The sequence below is a fragment of the Acinonyx jubatus genome, chromosome E1, assembly GCF_027475565.1.
Source record: "Acinonyx jubatus isolate Ajub_Pintada_27869175 chromosome E1, VMU_Ajub_asm_v1.0, whole genome shotgun sequence".
Lineage (NCBI taxonomy): Eukaryota > Metazoa > Chordata > Mammalia > Carnivora > Felidae > Acinonyx > Acinonyx jubatus.
In genome coordinates this window covers 13,745,559-13,764,052 of record NC_069397.1, presented here as the reverse complement: position 1 = coordinate 13,764,052, position 18,494 = coordinate 13,745,559, and the positions used below count along the sequence as shown (strand labels likewise).

At 48.5% G+C, this 18,494-nt stretch overlaps 1 protein-coding gene across 2 annotated transcripts in view; it reads left to right on the top strand.

Annotated features, from left to right (window-relative positions):
* Positions 1-18,494, top strand: part of RAP1GAP2 (RAP1 GTPase activating protein 2) — a 224,663-nt gene that overhangs the window by 1,344 nt on the left and 204,825 nt on the right. The window contains exon 2 of one of the 2 annotated variants that reach the window (XM_027034683.2): positions 11,685-11,801. In XM_027034683.2, the coding sequence (XP_026890484.2) occupies positions 11,685-11,801 (117 nt within the window). Of the gene's footprint in view, positions 1-11,684; positions 11,802-16,808; positions 16,966-18,494 lie in introns of those variants that run through there. The other variant, XM_027034686.2, reaches the window with a different exon arrangement.

The following is an 18,494-nucleotide window of genomic DNA, read 5'->3' as shown; positions in this document are numbered from 1 at the left end:
CACCTCTGCTCGGGGAGGATTCTAAAAATCAAAGTCCAAATAGTCAAGATTATTATTTGGCAGGTTAATTTTCAAATGAAACCCCAATACATAAATCAAAGTAGAGTTAATCTGTTTGAAGAGTTGGTGGAGAGCTGGCAGTTACCCAGTGTCCTCTCCCTGGAAAAGAGGCACCACTCTAGAATTCCAGGGCCTCCCAGATCAGTTTGCTTAGTTTAATTCTTTCCCTGCTTCACCCAGGAGGAAATAGGAAGTTTAAAAGGGGCAGAGCTTGGGGGTGCCTGGGTGGCTCAGTCGGTTAAGCGGCCGACTTCGGCTCCGGTCATGATCTCACGGTCCGTGAGTTCAAGACCCGCGTCGGGCTCTGTGCTGACAGCTCAGAGCCTGGAGCCTGTTTCAGATTCTGTGTCTCCCTCTCTCTGACCCTCCCCCGTTCATGCTCTGTCTCTCTGTGTCTCAAAAATGAATAAACGTTAAAAAAAAATTAAAAAAAAAAATAAAAGGGGCAGAGCTTGGATTCCTGCTCTAAATCTCTTTGCTTCTCTGCCTTGGTACTGCTTGGTTGGGTTGGATCTTGGGCTGAACCTGATGATGCATTAATTATTGATTATTGTTAGTGCCCTAGTTAGGTTTTGGGTTGCCTTTCACCCCCAGGTAAAAGCTCATTGCTGTGAAAAGTTCCTGAAGATATGACTTGAATGGTCGGGCATCTTGGCAGGGAGCACTCTTAGGGGAAGACACACTCTGATCATCATGGCACGCTACCAATATGGCCAGCCTTGGCCCCTGGTCCCAGGATTGAGTTAGTTTGCTCCACTCAAATAGGTTTAAGAGAAAAAGGGGATTTATTGGCTCACAGAACTGAGAAGTCCAGGGACTTTTCACGTTTCAGGCACAACTGCTCTTAGGTGCTCAAATGTCACCAAATAATGCTCTATGCTCTTTGTTCCTCTGCTTTCCTCTGTTTTGCTTTTTTTCTCTTGTGGAGGCAAGTTGGCTATCAGCAGCTGTAGGCAGCTCTCAGGTTAGCAACCCTCATGGAAAAAGCTCTCCTTTCTCAGTAGTTCCAGCCAGAGTCTCAGGATGTCATCTCATTGGCCTGACTTTCCTTGCATGACCACCCCTGAGCCAATCACCGTCAGCAGGGAGATGGACTGCTTACATTAGCCGGGCTGAGTCGTGTGCCCACTTAGGGCACTGAGGGCTGGGGTCAGCTCTACCCCAACCACAGAATTTTGAGTGGTAGAGAGGGTGATGAATGGTAAATTATTGGGCAACAAAAACTCATGCAAACCCACAATAATGTTGAAAAGGCAAACTAGAAACTGGATAACAATATTTACACAAAACAGGCTAAATGTTAATATGTTAAATATAAGAAGTGCCCTTTTTAATTTATTTATAAATTTAACAAAAAAAAAAAAAAAAAGAAAAGAAGAGAGGGAGAGAGAGAAAACACCACAGACTGGGTGGCTTAAACAATAGACATTTATTTTCTCAGAAGTCCAAGATCAGGGTGCCAGCATGGTCAGGCTCTGGTGAGAGCCCTCTTCCTGGCTCACAGATGGCTGCCTTCTCACTGTGTCCTCAACATGATGAGAGAGCACACAAGCTCTCTGGTGTCTTTTCTTCTAAGGACTCGGATCCTATTGGATCAGGGCCCTACTCAACCTTAGTTCCACAAAATTCCTATCCTTCATATAGTTTATTGGGGGGAAGGGCCTCAATATATGAATTTGAGGCGGGGGTGAGGGGATGGGGATGGGGACACAAACACTCAGTCCATAATGCTTACCTAGAAAAACTTGGGAGTCTAAATAGTGAATGATTCAGGCTCAACACCTGGAAGCTGGTGGATGCTGCTCAAGGTCTCACTGGGGGAATAACGTCTGAACATGAGCCAAGGGAGCCAACTTTGGAGCCCAAGTGTGGGACACCACTGCAGAAACAGCAGATAACAGAACAAAGACCTTCCCGCTGCAGTTTACTTGTCCATGGGGCTGTGCAGGACTGGCATTCAACAGTGCCACCTTGTGGTGCAGGGAGGAAGAGCAATAGAGGGCTGCTGTCTACAGTTCTCTACATCTGGTATTTCAGAAGCAGAACTAAGTAAGGCTCTGGGGTTTTTGGAGCATTCAAAAGCAAGCTATGAAACCTTATAATAATAGAGGTTAAGGAGGATTCAAACAACTAATTAGAAAAAAAAGAGATACAAACACATTCATATCCTAAGCTATTGGTATAGTCTTGTACCAGTTCCATAGGAAATAAATGCATCTGTAGAGCTATTGAACAACTTGGTAATAAAATTTTTCCTGCTGTTCAGATTGGTTAATCTTTTCATGTGTTCACGGGACATCAGAGTATAGACACACCTAAATAACCACAGAATATGGGGTGAGACTTTAGTGGTTCTTTAAAAAAATAAGATGCTTCAAATGCTTTTTAAAAATGAAAAGGTGGAATCACCGTTTAAGGTCTAACTGCGGTAAATTACCAAGTTCAGGTTTGTGGGAGAATTAGAATCTTTTGAGAATTAGGATATTTCAAAAACCATATCAATAATCTGTTGAAATGTATGCTTTAAAAAAATAGTGGCTTAAATTGATATTACTGCTCAGTTTTTTTTTTTAATTTTAAAAATGTTTATTTATTTTTGAGAGAGAGACACACAGAGCACAAGCTAGGAGGGGCAGAGAGAGAGGGAGACACAGAATCCGGAGCAGGACCCAGGCTCTGAGCTGTCGGCACAGAGCCTGACGTGGGGCTCAAACTCACAAACCATGAGATCACGACCTGAGCTGAAGTCAGGCGCTTAGCCCACTGAGCCACCCAGGCACCCTGTACTGCATACTTGTTAGGCTCACCAAATGCTGGAATATTTGTGACGCCAACCACTGGTGAGGATGAGGAGTAACAGGGAACCTCAAAAATTGCTGGTGGGAATGCAAGATGGGTACTTTGGAAGACGGTTTGGTGGTTTGTTACAAAATTAAGCATACTCTTTTTTTTTTTTTTTTTGCCTGAGAATCAACTTTTTATTTTTATTTTTTTCCTTTTCTTTTTTTTAATTTTATTTTTAATTTTTTAAAAATTTACACCCAAATTAGTTAGCATATAGTGCAACAATGATTTCAGGAGTAGATTCCTTAGTGCCCCTTCCCCATTTAGCCCATCCTCCCTCCCACAACCCCTCCAGCAACCCCCTGTTTGTTCTCCACATTTATGAGTCTCTTCTGTTTTGTCTCCCTCTCTGTTTTAAAATTATTTTTGCTTCCCTTCCCTTATGTTCATCTGTTTTGTCTCTTAAAGTCCTCATATGAGTGAACTCATATGATTTTGTCTTTCTCTAACTGACTAACTTCACTTAGCATAATATCCTCCAGTTCCATCCACGTAGTTGCAAATGGCAAGATTTCATTCTTTTTGATTGCCGAATAATACTCCACTGTATGTATGTGTATATATATACCACATTTTCTTTATCCATTCATCCATCGATGGACATTTGGGCTCTTTCCATACTTTGGCTATTGTTGATAGTGCTGCTATAAACGTGGGGGTGCATGTGTCCCTTCGAAACAGCACACCTGTATCCCTTGGATAAATGCCTAGAAGTGCAATTGCTGGGTCGTAGGGTAGTTCGATTTTTAGTTTTTTTGAGGAACCTCCATACTGTTTTCCAGAGTGGCTGCACCAGCTTGCGTTCCCAAAGCATAGTCTTACCGTGTGATCGAACAATCACACTCCTCAGTATTTACCCAGAGGAGCTGAAAACTTATGTCCACACAAATACCTGTACATGGATCTTTGTATCATCTTTATTCATAGTTGCTAAAACTTGGCTTCAACCAGGGTGTTCTTCAGTAGGTGAATGGATAAATGAACTGGTACAGCCAGACAATAGAACATCATTCTGCACTAAGGAGATATGAGCCATCAAGCCATGAAAAGACTTGGAGGGACCATAAATACATATAACTAAGGGAAAGCAGCTGCATGCTGTATGATTCCAACTCTGTGACATTCTAAGGCAAAACTAAAGAGACAGTAAAAAGATGAGTGGTTGCCTGCGGTTTTGTGTGTGCAGTGTGGGTGGGGGGGAGGGATGAGTAGGCAGAGCACAGAGGATTTTTAGGGCAGTGAAAACACTCTGCATGATATTATAATGATCGGTATATATAAAAAAATATCCTCATGTTCATTTACCTTTTCAGAATAGCCCTCTTCCATTGGACTTTCCTCCAAACTCTCCATAAAGTACCAAAATTGAAATGAGAATTTGCTTGGGTTTATCAGCACAGGTTGTTAAATATGTATGCTTTTCAGCATTCCCATTATGTCTGAGAGCCTGTGCTGGGCCCTGCCCAGTTTCTGATGGTGGGGCCTTAGAGTCGGGGAGGGAGCTAAGCTTTGAGGCTAAGGCTGTGTAAGTCATTGAGAGGTGGTGCCATGCGCACTGACAATGTTCTTTGTACTGGCTGCAGAGTATTCCACTATAAATTGGACCATAATTTCTCTACCCAGCTTCTGTTGATGACCTTTTATGGTATTTTGAACATTTTGATATTAGACACTTTAAACCTATTCCGTAAAAACATGTGCAGAGGTAATGGTTGCATATACTTTTCAAAGTAAAATTTCAGGGGCACCTGGGTGGCTCTGTGGGTTAAGCATCCAGCTTCAGCTGAGGTGATGATCTCACAGTTCAGGAGTCCAAGCCCCCCATCGGGCTCTGTGCTGACAGCTCAGAGCTTGGAGCCTGCTTCTGATTGTGTCTCCCTCTCTCTCTGCCCCTCCCCCAGTTGTGCTCTGTCTCGCTCTCTCTCTCAAAAGTAAATGGTAAATAAATAAATAAATAAATAAATAAATAAATAAATAAAGTGAAATTACAGAGTAGAAGCATGTGCACATTATGAAAGATCCTGCCAAGCTGACCTCCAAAGAAACTGTCATTTTATATTATCTGCAGTGATGTGTGAGATCCCACTTTCCGCACAACTTTGCTCACACTGGGAATTAACAGACTTTTAAGTCTTGGCTGGTCTCACCAGTGAAAGAATATTCTCTCTTGTTCTTGTACTTTTCATTGCTTTAAAATTCCTTTTTTTTCATGTTTATTGGCCTTTTGTGTTTCTACTTTTGTAAACTATTCATTCATTTCCTTGGCCCTTTTTTCCCCTTCTACTGGTTTGCTCATTAAATAATTTTTTTCATGTTGATCTGTAAAAGCTCTTTGTTTATCATGGGAATTAGGTTTTTTTTTTTTGGCAAGTTTTATATTTTATTTATTTTTTATTTTTTATTTAAAAAATTTTTTTAACGTTTATTTATTTTTGAGACAGAGAGAGACAGAGCATGAACGGGGGAGGGTCAGAGAGAGGGAGACACAGAATCTGAAGCAGGCTCCAGGCTCTGAGCTGTCAGCACAGAGCCTGACGCGGGGCTTGAACTCATGGACCGCGAGACCATGACCTGAGCCGAAGTTGGCCGCTTAACCGACTGAGCCACCCAGGCGCCCCTGCAAGTTTTATATTTTAGCACAATTTTAGATTTACAGAAAAATTGAAAAGATGTACAGAGAGTTCCCATACACCCTACACTCAGTTTCCCCTGAGCATCTTACATGAGTGTGATACATTGTTACACTAATGAACCAATATTGATAGTATTATGAACTAAAATCCGTAAATTATTCAGATTCCTTAGTTTTCCCTTAATGTCCTTTTTCTGTTCTAGGGCCCCATCTGGACACTGCATTACCTTTACTTGTCATGTCTCCTTAAGCTCCTGTTGGCTGGGACAGTTTCTCAGACTCTCCTTGTTTTTGATGACCTTGGCAATTTTGGGAAGTACTGATCTTTTTGCAGAACGTCCGTCAATTGGAATTTGACTGACAGTTTTCTCATGATTAGAGAAAAACCTTCATAATTAGGGGTTGTGAATTTCTGGGAGAAGGACCACAGGGATGGGGTGCCATTTCATCACATCATATTAAGGGTACATACAATCAACATGATTTATCACTGTGGACATTGACTTTGGTCACCTGGCTGAGCTAGTGTTTGCTGGGCTTGGCTGCTGGAAGGTTACAGTTTCCCCTCCCCCTTCCCATAGAGTAAGCTGGAAGGAAGTTACTATGTGAAGTTCACATTTAAGTAGAGTGGAGTTGTGGTCTGTTCCCTGGAGGGCTGAGTTTTTATGTATATTGTTTGGAATTCTTCTGCATGGAAGATTTGCCTCTTTCCCCCATTTATTTATTTATTTTTTTATTAATCGTTTATGTCAGTGCACTCATGGATTTTTTTTAATAAGATCTTTATTAAAATAGAATGCACATATCCTACAACTCACCCACCGAATGTGTAAAATTCGATGGTTTTTAGTATTTCACAAAATTGTGCAACCCTCACCATAGTCAATTTTAGAACCTTTTCATCTCCCCGGAAAGAAACCCTCCAGCCATTAGCATTTCTCCATCATCTCCATCCCCTTCCAACTCCCGTCTCACCCCTTCTACCCACTCCCAGCCTTAAGCAACACGAATCTACTTTCTGTTTCTATGGATTTGCTTATTCTGGACATTTCACATAAATGGAATCATACAGTCTGTGGTCTTTTGTGACTGGCTTCTTTTGCTTAGCCTCACGTTGGCAAGGCTCAGATTTCAATAGCTGCCTGACCTACCCGGGTGTTGAACTGAAAAAATAGGCTTAACCTGTAAGGTGCCTGACCTCTTTCTCTTTTGGTGATGGGTCACATCCTCTTGAAGGTGTCACCCCACCCCCACCACCTGGGGCCTGTTTCTCCCAGCCACTCTTACCCTTCCTCCACTCATTCCCTTCCACTTGTCCCTGACTGTGCCCAGGGCTCTTGACTCTTACTCTCCCAGGGATAATCTGAGAAGCTGGTTCTTGCTCAAGTTTGAGCAGCGGTTGAAAGTGACTTACAGGGTTGAGCCTCTGCAGTATTTAATCTCCTCCAGGATTCAGTTCAACAGAATTTCAGGTACATGGCAGCTTAATAGGGGATACATGTGGGGATGGGAGTGTTCTGTTTTTGCTTCTATTTAGTCAGTGTGGTCCAATACAACAAATACGCCAAGTTAACAAATTGGATTCGTTAATAGAGATAATCCGTGTCCGAGCATTCTGTGAAGGAAGCTCCCCAAGGATGTAATGAGTAGATCACTGTTGCTGTTGTGACTTTGCAGGCTTGGCTTTGGGGGGAGGATGTTACGGGAATTTCAGAGATGATCAGACACAGTCTTTACACTTAGCAGGAGACAGACAGGCACATAAATAATGCAGGTACAGGTGGGCAGAGTGCAGTGTTGTGATCGAGGTTAAGCAGGGCCTCCCTGGAGCCCTGGATCCTGCATTCTGGTTAGAGGACCGGGGACAGATCCTTAGAGGCAGTGTGGTGTGAGGAGTTGAGGCAAGGTGGGCAGGTCTGGGTTAGAGATGGAGGGAGGGCAGTTAAAGTCAGAGCACAGCCTGAGCCAAGGCTCTGAGGTAAGAACAGCCAGGACGGGGGCGCCTGTCGGTTAAGCGTCTGACTTTGGCTCAGGTCATGATCTCACAGTTCATGGGTTCGAGCCCCGCGTCGGGCTCTGTGCTGACAGCTCAGAGCCTGGAGCCTGCTTTGGATTCTGTGTCTCCTCTCTCTCTCTCTGCCCCTCCCCTGCTCTCTCTCTCTCTCTCTCTCTCTCTCGAAAACAAATAAACATTAAAAAAAAAAAAGAACAGGCAGGACATGTTTGGAGAAGGACAAACAGATGAAGAACGCGGAGGCCCATACATGTAAATGTGGGGGTGGTGGCATGATACAGTAGGAAAGACTGGAAGAGAACAAAGTGGGGGAGAGATTGGGCTCTTGGGTGAACAGTTTGGAAGATACCTGAATGCATTGGGGAGGCACTAACATTTTTGGGCAGGGAAAGAGCTAACAAGGTCTGTATCAGGAAGTGGGGGCTGGTATGGGGGAGGGAGAGACCCTATGAACGTGGAAGGGACTGGTTAGGAGGACACTGGATGCCATGAGCTGACAAGGAAGGCCAGCCTCTGCTGTTTCCTGCATGTGTGACCTTGGGCAAGTTCACTTCTCTCCCCTGGCCTCTTCTTCCTTATCTCTAAAATGGGATCAACCCATTCCAAGGTTTTTTTTTTTTTAATTTTAAAAATTAATTTCTTTCTTTTGGGGGGGGGAGAGAGAGAGAGAGAGAGAGAGAGAGAGAGAGAGAGAGAGAGAGAGAGAGAAATCCCACATGAACAGGGAAGGGACTGAGAGAGAGGGAGGACAGAATCCCAAGCAGGCTCCATGCTTTCAGTGCACAGTCTGACACGGGGCTTGATCCCATGAACCTGAGATCATGACCTGAGCCCAGATCAAGTTGGATGCTTAACCCACTGAGCCACCCAGCTGCCCCCATTCCAAGGGGTTTGATGTGAGGCTTAGAGGGTGTGGGTTTGTCTGTTGTACGTAAAGCATGTAAGACCTGTGACTTGGTGATGGCCGATGAGGATAGTGGGGAGGGAAGGCGATAAAGACGATCACGTGACGAGGACTTCCCGAACATTTTTCATTTAATCTTTGCAACAACCCTTTAAAGTGGGTGTTATTGTTACTCCCATTTTACAGACGAGGCATCTGGGACTTGTGGTAGCTGAGGTGGTTTGTATTCCACATAGAGGCTCAGGCGAGTGGTGGATGAGGAGAGAGCTTGGGTGGGGATGGGTCCTGAGTGGGTCTACTTCTCCCTCCGCCTGGGGACCTGTGTGTGCTTGGTGGGGTCAAGGACAGCCCTGTCATGGTCTATCAGCCTGGAAGTGAGGGGACGTCGCCAAGGAGCCCAAGGGTGGGGAAAGGCACAGAAACTTGTCATCGGAATAGGATGGGATTAATCAGGGTGGGCTTCCTGGAGGAACCAAGTTTTGAACAGGTTTTATAAGAGGGGAGTCATCTTGGGGCAGGAAGCGTATCACAAAGGAAGGTCATGTTCCAAACTGATGTCATGATCTTCCCTCCCAAATCTGTTCTTGTTTAGTGCCAACTGCCTTCACAAACCCGGAACTGGGAACAACTGTGCTGCCTGTCCCCCACTTCACCCTTGTCCAGCCCGCCACCAGGCCCAGCCAACACTGCCTCTTTAGCTCACTGAAGGGTCCTCCCTCCGTCTCCAACACTGTGTCCCTGTACAAGCCACCACGGTCCCATCTGGACCTGACAGCCCTGCCATTTTCCACCCACCAGCCTGGATGATCTTCCCCAAATGCCCAACGGATCGTGTTGAAGAGAGTGAAAGGAGACAGATGCTCTGATGTGGGAGGTCCAGGAGCAATACGAGCCCTCTGCTCTCCAGCACCCTGCCTTCTGGGGGCTCCGCTCCCCCAGCGAATAGCCTGTGTCCCATTCACTGGGCAGAATCACAGCAGCTGCACAATGGAGTTTTTTTGTTTTTGTTTGTTTTTTTTTTTAGAGGTGGGGAGAGACAGAGAGAGAGGGAGTGGCTCCACCCAGTGTGGAGCCAGACCCGGAGCTCCATCCCACAATGGTGAGATCATCACCTGATCAGAAATCAAGAATTGGACCCTTAACTGACTGAGCCACCCAGGTGCCCCATGGTTGTTTTTTCATAGCACTTGGTGTAGTTTGTAGTTTCTCTCTCTCCCTCTCTCTCATACACACACACCCCATCTGGAATATGCCATACCTCTTCTGTATGAAAACATATGTTGTTAAAAGTCACTCTCCCATGCCTGCATTTACCAAGTTCTCCCTCCTCCCCACTGAGGTAACTATTCTTATTAGCTCTTGTGTTTTCAGAGTTTCTACATATAAAGATAAACAGGGGCGCCTGGGTGGCTCAGTCGGTTGAGCGTCCGACTTCAGCTCAGGTCACGATCTCGCGGTCCGTGAGTTCGAGCCCTGCGTCGGGCTCTGTGCTGACAGCTCAGAGCCTGGAGCCTGTTTCGGATTCTGTGTCTCCCTCTCTCTCTGACCCTCCCCCGTTCATGCTCTGTCTCTCTCTGTCTCAAAAATAAATAAACTCAAAAAAAAATTTTAAAGATAAACAAATATGAATTCATATTTTATTCCTTCCCCACTTTTAACATAAATTATACATACTGCTATTTCTTTTTTTTCAAGTTTATTTATTAGAGAGAGAGAGAGAGAGGGAGAGCAGGGCAGAAAGAGAGGGAGAGAGAGAATCTGAAGCAGGCTCTGCACTCAGCAAGGAGCCAGATGTGGGACTCAAACTCATGAACCGTGAGATCATGACCTGAGCAGAAGATGCTTAACCACCTGGGCCACCCAGGTGCCCCCATACTGCTATTTCCACACTTGATTTTTTTCTCTTCACCATATATCTTGGGGCTCATCTCATGATCTCACAGTTTGTGAGTTTGGGCCCTGCATTGGGCTCTGCCTGGACATCTCGGAGCCTGCTTGGTATTCTGTCTGTCTGTCTCTCTCTCTGCCCCTCCCCTCCTTATGTTCTCTCTCTCAAAATAAATACAAAAAAAAGTTAAAGAAAAGAAAAGAAAATGTGGCATCTCTGTGCAGCAAAAGAATTAAAAAATGCAACCTATAGGGCGCCTGGGTGGCTCAGTCGGTTAAGCGTCTGATTTCAGCTCAGGTCATGGTCTTGTGATTCATCAGTTCGAGCCCTGCGTCAGGCTCTCTGCTGACAGCTTGGAGCCTGAAGCCTGCTTCAGATTCTGTGTCTCCCCCTCTCTCTTTCTTCCTCTCCCCCACTCATGCTCTCTCTCTCTCTTTTTATGCTTGAGGGAGAGAGAGAGAGAGAGAGAGAGAGAGAGAGAGAGAGAGAGAGAGGCAGAGCGTGAACAGGGGAAGAGCAGAGGGAGACAGAGACACAGAATCTGAAGCAGACTCCAGCCTCTGAGCTGTCAGCGCAGAGCCTGACGTGGGGCTCAAACTCATGAACTGTGAGATCATGGCCTGAGCTGAAGTCGGATGCTTAACCAACTGAGTCACCCAGGTGCCCTCCCCACCCAATTTTTTAAATGCAATCTATGGGATGAGAGAAAATATAAAAAGACAAACAATGTACCTTGAAGATCTTTGCATGATAGTGCACAGCGGATGCCCTCATTTTTAATGACTGCACACTTTTTTTTTTAAATTTTTAATTTTTGAGAGACAGAGACAGAGCATGAGCAGAGGAGGGGCAGATATGTATGTATATATATATATATATTATTTATTTATTTATTTATTTATTTATTTATTTATTTATTTATTTTGAGAAAGAGAGAGAGATGGAGAGAGGAGCAGAAACAGGGAGAGACGGAATCCCAAGCAGGCTCCTACTGTCAGCACAGAGCCGGATGGGGGCCTTGATCCCAGGAACTGTGAGATCACGATCTGAGCCAAGATCAAGAGTTGTACGCTTAACTGACTGAGCCACTCGGGCACCCTGAGACAGCTAACTTTTATAAAGCTTTTCCATCTCTTAAGTTGAAGCCCCATAGCTCCTTCCTCTTCAGGGTATTCTAACAGTGGCCTTCTGGAAATAGAGCTTTCTGGCAGATGAACAGGGGGGAGATTTGGGGACAGGTGCCCTTTATCTGTCTTTTTCCAGCAAGCAGAGTCAACTTCCCCAAGAAGCTCTGTGGAGCCCTGCCTGCCCATCTCCTCACTCTCTCCTGTCCTGCCTGCAGGTACGTGCAGGAAGGTCGGTTCCGAATCGAGGAGAGGACACTGACAGCCTTCCAGTGGCTCTACAGCCCTCAGCAGCATCGCATCCTCAGCCGTGCTGACCTTGAGTCTCCCTCCAGGTAAAGGGACCACAGCCCTTACCCTCACTCTGTGGCTGGGTCCAACCCCCCATCCCCGCCCCAAAGGTGATACTTAGTGCAGCCAGCTCTACACTGGTCCATAAATCTGCAGTGGGGAACCACTGTCCTCAGTGGTAGAGAAGCCTCCCAGGGTTCTGAAAGGAGTTTGTCAGTCTGGGTGCTTGTTCAGCCTAGAAGGCACTGAGTGATTTCAGGCAGCTCACTGCCTCTGCTTTCTCCTCTGTAAAATGGGTATGATCCTGCATTCCCTGTCTTCTATCAGGAAGATCATGAGTCTCAAGTGAAATGATGTCTGCAGAGATTCCTAAGGCCTGGGGTCAGTGGGTTCCTGAGAGTGGTGGGAAATTTGCTGGGCTGCCTCCCCACCCCATCTCTGACCTGGGTGGGTGGAACCAGCCCTGCCTCCCTTGTCTCTTCCTTCCCCTTGTCAGGGCATCCAGCCGGGAGCCTGACTCTCGGCCAATAGGGCTTTTCCTGGTCCAGATACCTGCTCCCAGGCCCCTGCCCACTCTTCACCGCACTGTGGACAGGTGTGACCAGCATTAGCAGTCTCAGCAGAGATCCTGGGTAGCCCTGCTGCAGCCTCACCCCTACCCAAGGCCTCTGGGAGACCCGATCCTGAGCCTTTCTTCCACTTTCCCCCTCAAGACCTCTTTGCGCTAGCTCCTTAATTCGCAGGACCCTCACAGTCAAGGGTGAGCAGGCCTCACCTCCCAGGGGTGGTTTAAGTGAAAGAGGAGTGGAGGTGATGTCTTTGGGGGGGCCTATCATGGGCTGGCTAACAAGAGAACAGGGGTGATGCTGTACGGCTGCTCTCCAGCCACCCCAGGAATAAGATTTAGTCTATGGAGACTTCGCCTCCCAGATATCTGCCAGGAATCCTATTCAGCTAAGTGCATCTGCTCCTTCTCGTCTCCTCGAGATTTCAGAAGGTTCAGGAAACAGTGAGGTGGCTGGGTACTCTGGATCTGGATCTGATACTCTGTAGGAAGAATTAATTGGATGATGATGTGAGAGTGACAGGAGCCCTGGGAAAGGGGAACTCTTGGTAGTCAGGGAACGGATAGTCAGACAAGTGCCCTGGACACCAGAGGGTGGATTTCAAATAATGTAGAGGAAAGACAGAACGTCCTCTAGAGCTTGAGGCAAGGCTGTTGGGAAGGGTGCCGAAATGAAATTCTGAGTGTGTAACTGTGAATGTTTGCAGGGAAAAAGAAAGAGGCTGGTGTGGCTGCCCTGGGAGCGTGCTAGTGACACGTGGACATGAAGGGCACATGGTCGGATTCACTTGTAGGCAACACGCAAAACCCTATCGCGTGCCATTCGCCATCTGACATGGGGTAGCTTCTCCCTCACCTTCTCACCTTTCCTTCAAAGCTCTTGCCGCCATCTGACATGATCTTCTTTGTCTATTTGTTCCTTGTCCATGACCCCATCCCCCGGAATGTAAGCTTTATGGGGGCAGGGCCTTTTTCGGCTTGTTCTCCACCCTATCCTGACGTCCTGTTTCAATCTTTTTCTTAATGCTTATTTATTTTTGAGAGAGAAAGAGAGACGGAGCATGAGCAGGGAAGGGGCAGAGAGAGAGGGAGACACAGAATCTGAAGCAGGCTCCAGGCTCTGAGTTGTCAGCACAGAGCCCCACGCGGGGCTCGAACCCACAAACCACGAGGTCATGACCTGAGCCGAAGGCGGACGCTTAACTGACTGAGCCACCCAGGCACCCCCTTGACGTCCTGTTTCAGAGAAGGAGTTCATTAAACAGGCACTGGGGGGATGACAAATGAGCGCTATGCAGGCTCTGAGCCTGCAGGAAGGCTGGGAGAGGCCAGCCCCATGGCAGGTGGGCCAGCTGCACCTGCCCAAGGTAATAGCAAGGGAGGAAGTGGAGGGTGGGAGCGCCTGCCTATGCAGGTGGTCTGAAGCTGACAGAGCTGCTCCATCTGCTGAGCCAAAGAACAAGAATTCATTTGAGAGTCACAGGAGTAGAGCTGAGTCCTGGGAGGAGGGCAACAGTCATAAGACAGGATGAAGCCATTTGAAATAAATTCAGCTTTCATACTTGGGAAGCCTGCACCCCAGGGGCATTGAAGAGGAGGCTGCCATAGTCTGTGATTATACTAATTTGTGACAGAATATTAATAGTTAATTTTTTGAGTGCTTATTATGTGTCATGTTGTAAATGCTTTATAAGAATAAATTGGTTTCGTCTTCCTGACAATGCTAGGCTTTAAGTACCATTGTTCTCCCCATATTTCGGATGACGAAACTGAGGCACAGGGGTTAAATAACAGGTAGCAATTTGCAGTGCCTATAACCACTATGCACACTGCCTCTCAGAGAATAAGGCATGTGTCCCAAGGCAGGAGCTAGCTAAGATAATTTCTATCTTTGCCAAGAGGAATTAAATCCAGAAACCATAAATAAGGAACTCGGCATCTGTCCTGGTCACATGTCAGAGTCTGTTTTTATTATTTATTTGTTTTTATTATTTATTTTTATTTAAAAATTTTAAACGTTTATTTTGAGAGGGAGAAAAAGAGAACACATGCGCATGTGCACATGAGAGCACACAAGCAGGGGTGTGGGGGGAGAGAGAGAGAGAGAGAGAGAGAGAGAGAAGCCCAAGCAGGCTCCGAGATGTCAGCACAGGACCTGATGTGGGGCTTGAACTCAAGAAAGGTGAGATGGCCTGAGTTGAAACCAAAACCAAAACTCAGACACTTAACTGACTGAGCCACCCAGGTGCCCCCCTCCCTGAGTCTGGTTTTAGAGAGATGGTTTGGGGGCAGCTGGGTCGCTCAGTTAGGTAAGCATCTGACTTCGGCTCAGGTCATGATCTCATGGTCCATGGGTTCGAGCTGCGTGTCGGGCTCTGTGCTGACCTACTTCGGATTCTGTGTCTCCCTCTCTCTCTGCCCTCACCCGCTTGCATTCTGTTTGTCTGTCTGTCTCTCTCTCAAAAATAAATAAACATTTATAAAAATTATTAGAGAGATGGTTTGGTGGCTCTTGGAAAAAGAAGAGCAAATGAATTCCCTGGGAACCCATCCTGCTGGGGAAAGCTTATTCACTTTTCTGATTAGTTTTCTAGACTAGAAAGTAGGTTGGGTGGTGGAGTAGAAGACTGTAGTTCTGAGTTTGATGAGTGGGTTGCCATTGGCTGAGTCCTGCTCCACGTGTTTATGAGTGGGTTGGTGAGGAAGGATGTGGAGAGGTGGTGACATTGCTGATGGCACGAACCCCAGGCACCATCCCAACAGGCAAGATGGCAGAACTGGGACCCAAAATGCCCTGGAGGTTGGATTCTAGGTCCAAGGCTAGTAGGTACAGTTTAACAGGGATGAAGGAGAAATCCGTTTTGGCCTCCAATCCTGTCTATACTTGGGAGGGAGACATGGGAATCATGGTTCCAATTGACTAGAAGCTTGGATATGGCCCCATGATTTAGGTTTTAAGAAAATGCTTTCATCTGGGGGCTGCAAGAGCTCAGGGTAGAGTCCAGGGCAGGGGAGGGAATGTCCTGCTGTTCTGAGTCTCAGACGCTAGGAAGAAGATTCCTTCATTTGTTCATTTGTTTGGTGGACAGCGACTGAGCATCTCCTCTGGTAACACTGTGCCCCATATTACCCTGGAATGGCCGAGCATGTTGCATTTCAGGGTGATGGATAAAACTGCTGAAGGGACTCAGCCCCTAGGCTGGCCACCTCTGCCTTCCTTTCTTCCTTCCACCTTGCTCTCGGTCAGGCGCTGGTGTTACAGGGCCTCGTCCCAAGGCAGACAAGGATCCTGCCTCCATAGGGTACATGTTCTAGAGGGAAAAGCAGACCATAGACACACACAGAGAATTTCTTAAGATGCTCAGTATACTGAAGGTGCTAAAACAGGGCATCGAGATAGAGTGACCAGTAGGTGTGTAGGGACTTTGGAAGAGGTGGAAGTGCTCTTTGAGAAGGGGACATTTGAGCTGAGTCCTCAAGGACACAAGGGGGCAGCCATATGGAGAAGCTGCTGGGGAATGGGGGAAGGGGACACAGGAGACGGGATGGAAGAGTACTGCAGGAGGAACAGCAAGGACAAGGCCCTAGGTATATTCTAGAAGCAGAAAGCCATTATGGCTAGAGCAGAGTGATGCCATCCATGGTCAACAGACAGAAGGGAGGCATATTTCCATAAAACTGAAGAAATGGCTTTCTAGCCCTTAGATTCGCCTCAGGATGGCGTGGGCTGCCCCCTGAGGGAGTGAGCTTCTCATCAGTGAGGTGTACAAGCCATATTCCAGCCGCTTCCTGGTGTGGAGGTTACCCAGGAAAAGACTCAGGCATCCCAACCCCTTCAAGTTCAGGAGCATCCTTGGTTTGGCAAGAAGCTGGGAGGATGTCTGCGGAGTGAATGAAAGAAAGCTCCAGCCTGCGGATACAAAGCAGGGGCATTTCAGGGGTTTGGCAGTCCTAGAGGCCTTCTACTTCGGGGGCCAGGTAACACCATACCTCCCCCCTACATCCACTCCACGCAGAGCTGGAGAGAGCCCCAGAGTGTCCACCTCCGTAGCCCAGGAACTCATGGTGGATCTTTCCACACCTCCCTTCGCCACCGCCCCGCGGCCCCATCCTCCAGAAACTTCTGCAGGCTGGTGGGCTGTTCCCTCTTCTCCCCCGGGTCCCTCGGGCGCGCGTGCCCCGCCTCGCGCCTTTGTTCCCGAGGAGCCGCCTGGGGCAGTTTCCTAGCGCCGGCGACGAGAGCTTCCCGGCCGCGGGCTCAGTGCTCGGGCCCCGGCGCGCTCCCCGTCCCCGCAGCGGGCCGCGGCGTCGCAGGCGGTGGGAGGGGGCGGGGGCGCGCGGCCCGGGCGGCGGGGGGCGCGCCCACCAGGTGCGCGGGCGGCGGCGGCGGCGGCGGCGGGGCGGAGGGCACAGCTTTGTGCGTTCGCGGCCGCCGGCCGGCCGTGCGCGTGTGCGCGCCGCGGTGACGGCGCACGCGGCTGGGCGGGCTGCGAGGGAAGCCCGCCGCCGGGAGGGGGCCCGGGTCCGGATGGCGATGGGAGGACGCCGCCGTTGCGGGCGCACGGGCGGGGTGAGCCGCCGCCTCTGACTGTTGACATTCGGTCCACGTCGAGGAGTGAGCTCTGCGCCGTGCGTCGGAGAAGGTCAGTGGGTCCGGGGCTGGGTGGTGATTCTATGCATAAACAGCCTGCACCAGGGCGCGAGTCCCGGGTGTGACTGAACGCGGAATCGGGGCGTATGTTGTGAGTGTAAATGCGTGTGTTCGCAAGCAGAAAGACAGCCCGTACGTGTGTGAGCTCTGTGCTGTGATCCCACAGGGTAATTAATTAAGCGTAATGGGTTGTGTTTCGGAGATGGGGTGACTGTCCTCAGTAATCCATGCGGGTGGGGCATTGCGCACACACATCATGTATCAGGGTATGTGTGTGTGCGTGAGTGAGATGTTGCTCAGACCCTGTCAAAGTCTCTGGCTAGAGAAGCTGACCGAGGTGGAGGTCAGAGGTGGGGTGTTTACAGGTGGTGGTGGAAGGAAACAGCCGGAACCCCAGGAGGACCTGTGACTAGGCTGGTTTTGTTTGTTTGTTTTGCCAAAAGGCCATAAACCCCACCCCATCCTCACTCCAACCTGTGCCTGTTGCGGAGAGGGGAGCTAGGATGACGGGGTGCTGGCAGAGAGGCCTTAATGGACCTCCTGGGCAGGGCCAGCCACCAGCCTGCTGCTCATTTCTGGAGGCCCTGGGTGAGTGAGTGAGGGGGGAGTCAGCCTTGGGTGGGGTTCCAGGGCAGGTGTGTGTTCAGGGGACCTCAGAACTGTGCAGAGTCCATTTGGCTTTGCCACCACCAGATACTGCGTGTCTGGACCTGGGAGCTGGCTGGGGGGACATCCTTCTTTCTCCTCATGTTTCCTGCAGCTCCCTCCACACCCTTAACAAACCAAAGGGCATTTACATGCAAGTGGGGTTTGGGCTCTGAATGCCTGGGATCTGCCTCTGTTGAGTGGCCCCCTTCAGAGCAGCCTCCTTAGGGAATAATAGGGTTGTCCTGGGCTGGGTGCCAGGGCTCTTGGGTTCTTTTCATGATTTGTGATCCTGTGGCTGTACCTTAAGCTCGACAGGCCTCAGCTTCCCATGGAGAGGGAAGAACCCCCCCCCCCCCCCCACCGTTTTTGCTGCAGGGTAAGGAGAGCTCAAACAGCTGTGTGTGTGGGGGGGGTGGGGGTGGGTTGGGTAGGGAGGCTGGGAGTGACTCAGGGCGTGTGAGGTCCCAAGAGTGATTTCCTTTCCCCCAGGAAAGTCCCATCATGTCTTTGTGACTTGGGTAGACGTTGGGGGAGGCTCTGTCCTCACCTCCAAGGAGGTGTATGGGGTTTTCCGAGTCCAGGGTGGGGCAGGGTGGCTGTCTGCTAGATCTGGCTGCTCAGATTTCAAGAAACTACCTCAGGTCCCCTCTCCTTTCCAAGATGTTGAACAGTGGGGGTGGGCTTGGGGACCTGCTTGGGGGCTGGGATGGGGGACTGGAGCTGACGAGCCACAGAAGTTTCTGGGTAGAGGCAGACGCTAAACGTGGGTAGGACCAGGGCACATCTGGCTGGGATTCCTGCTCAACCCAGGGTGTTGAGGCAATTTGGTAGAGGTGGCTTCAGTTCCAGAGAGGACGTACCTGCTGCAGGTGC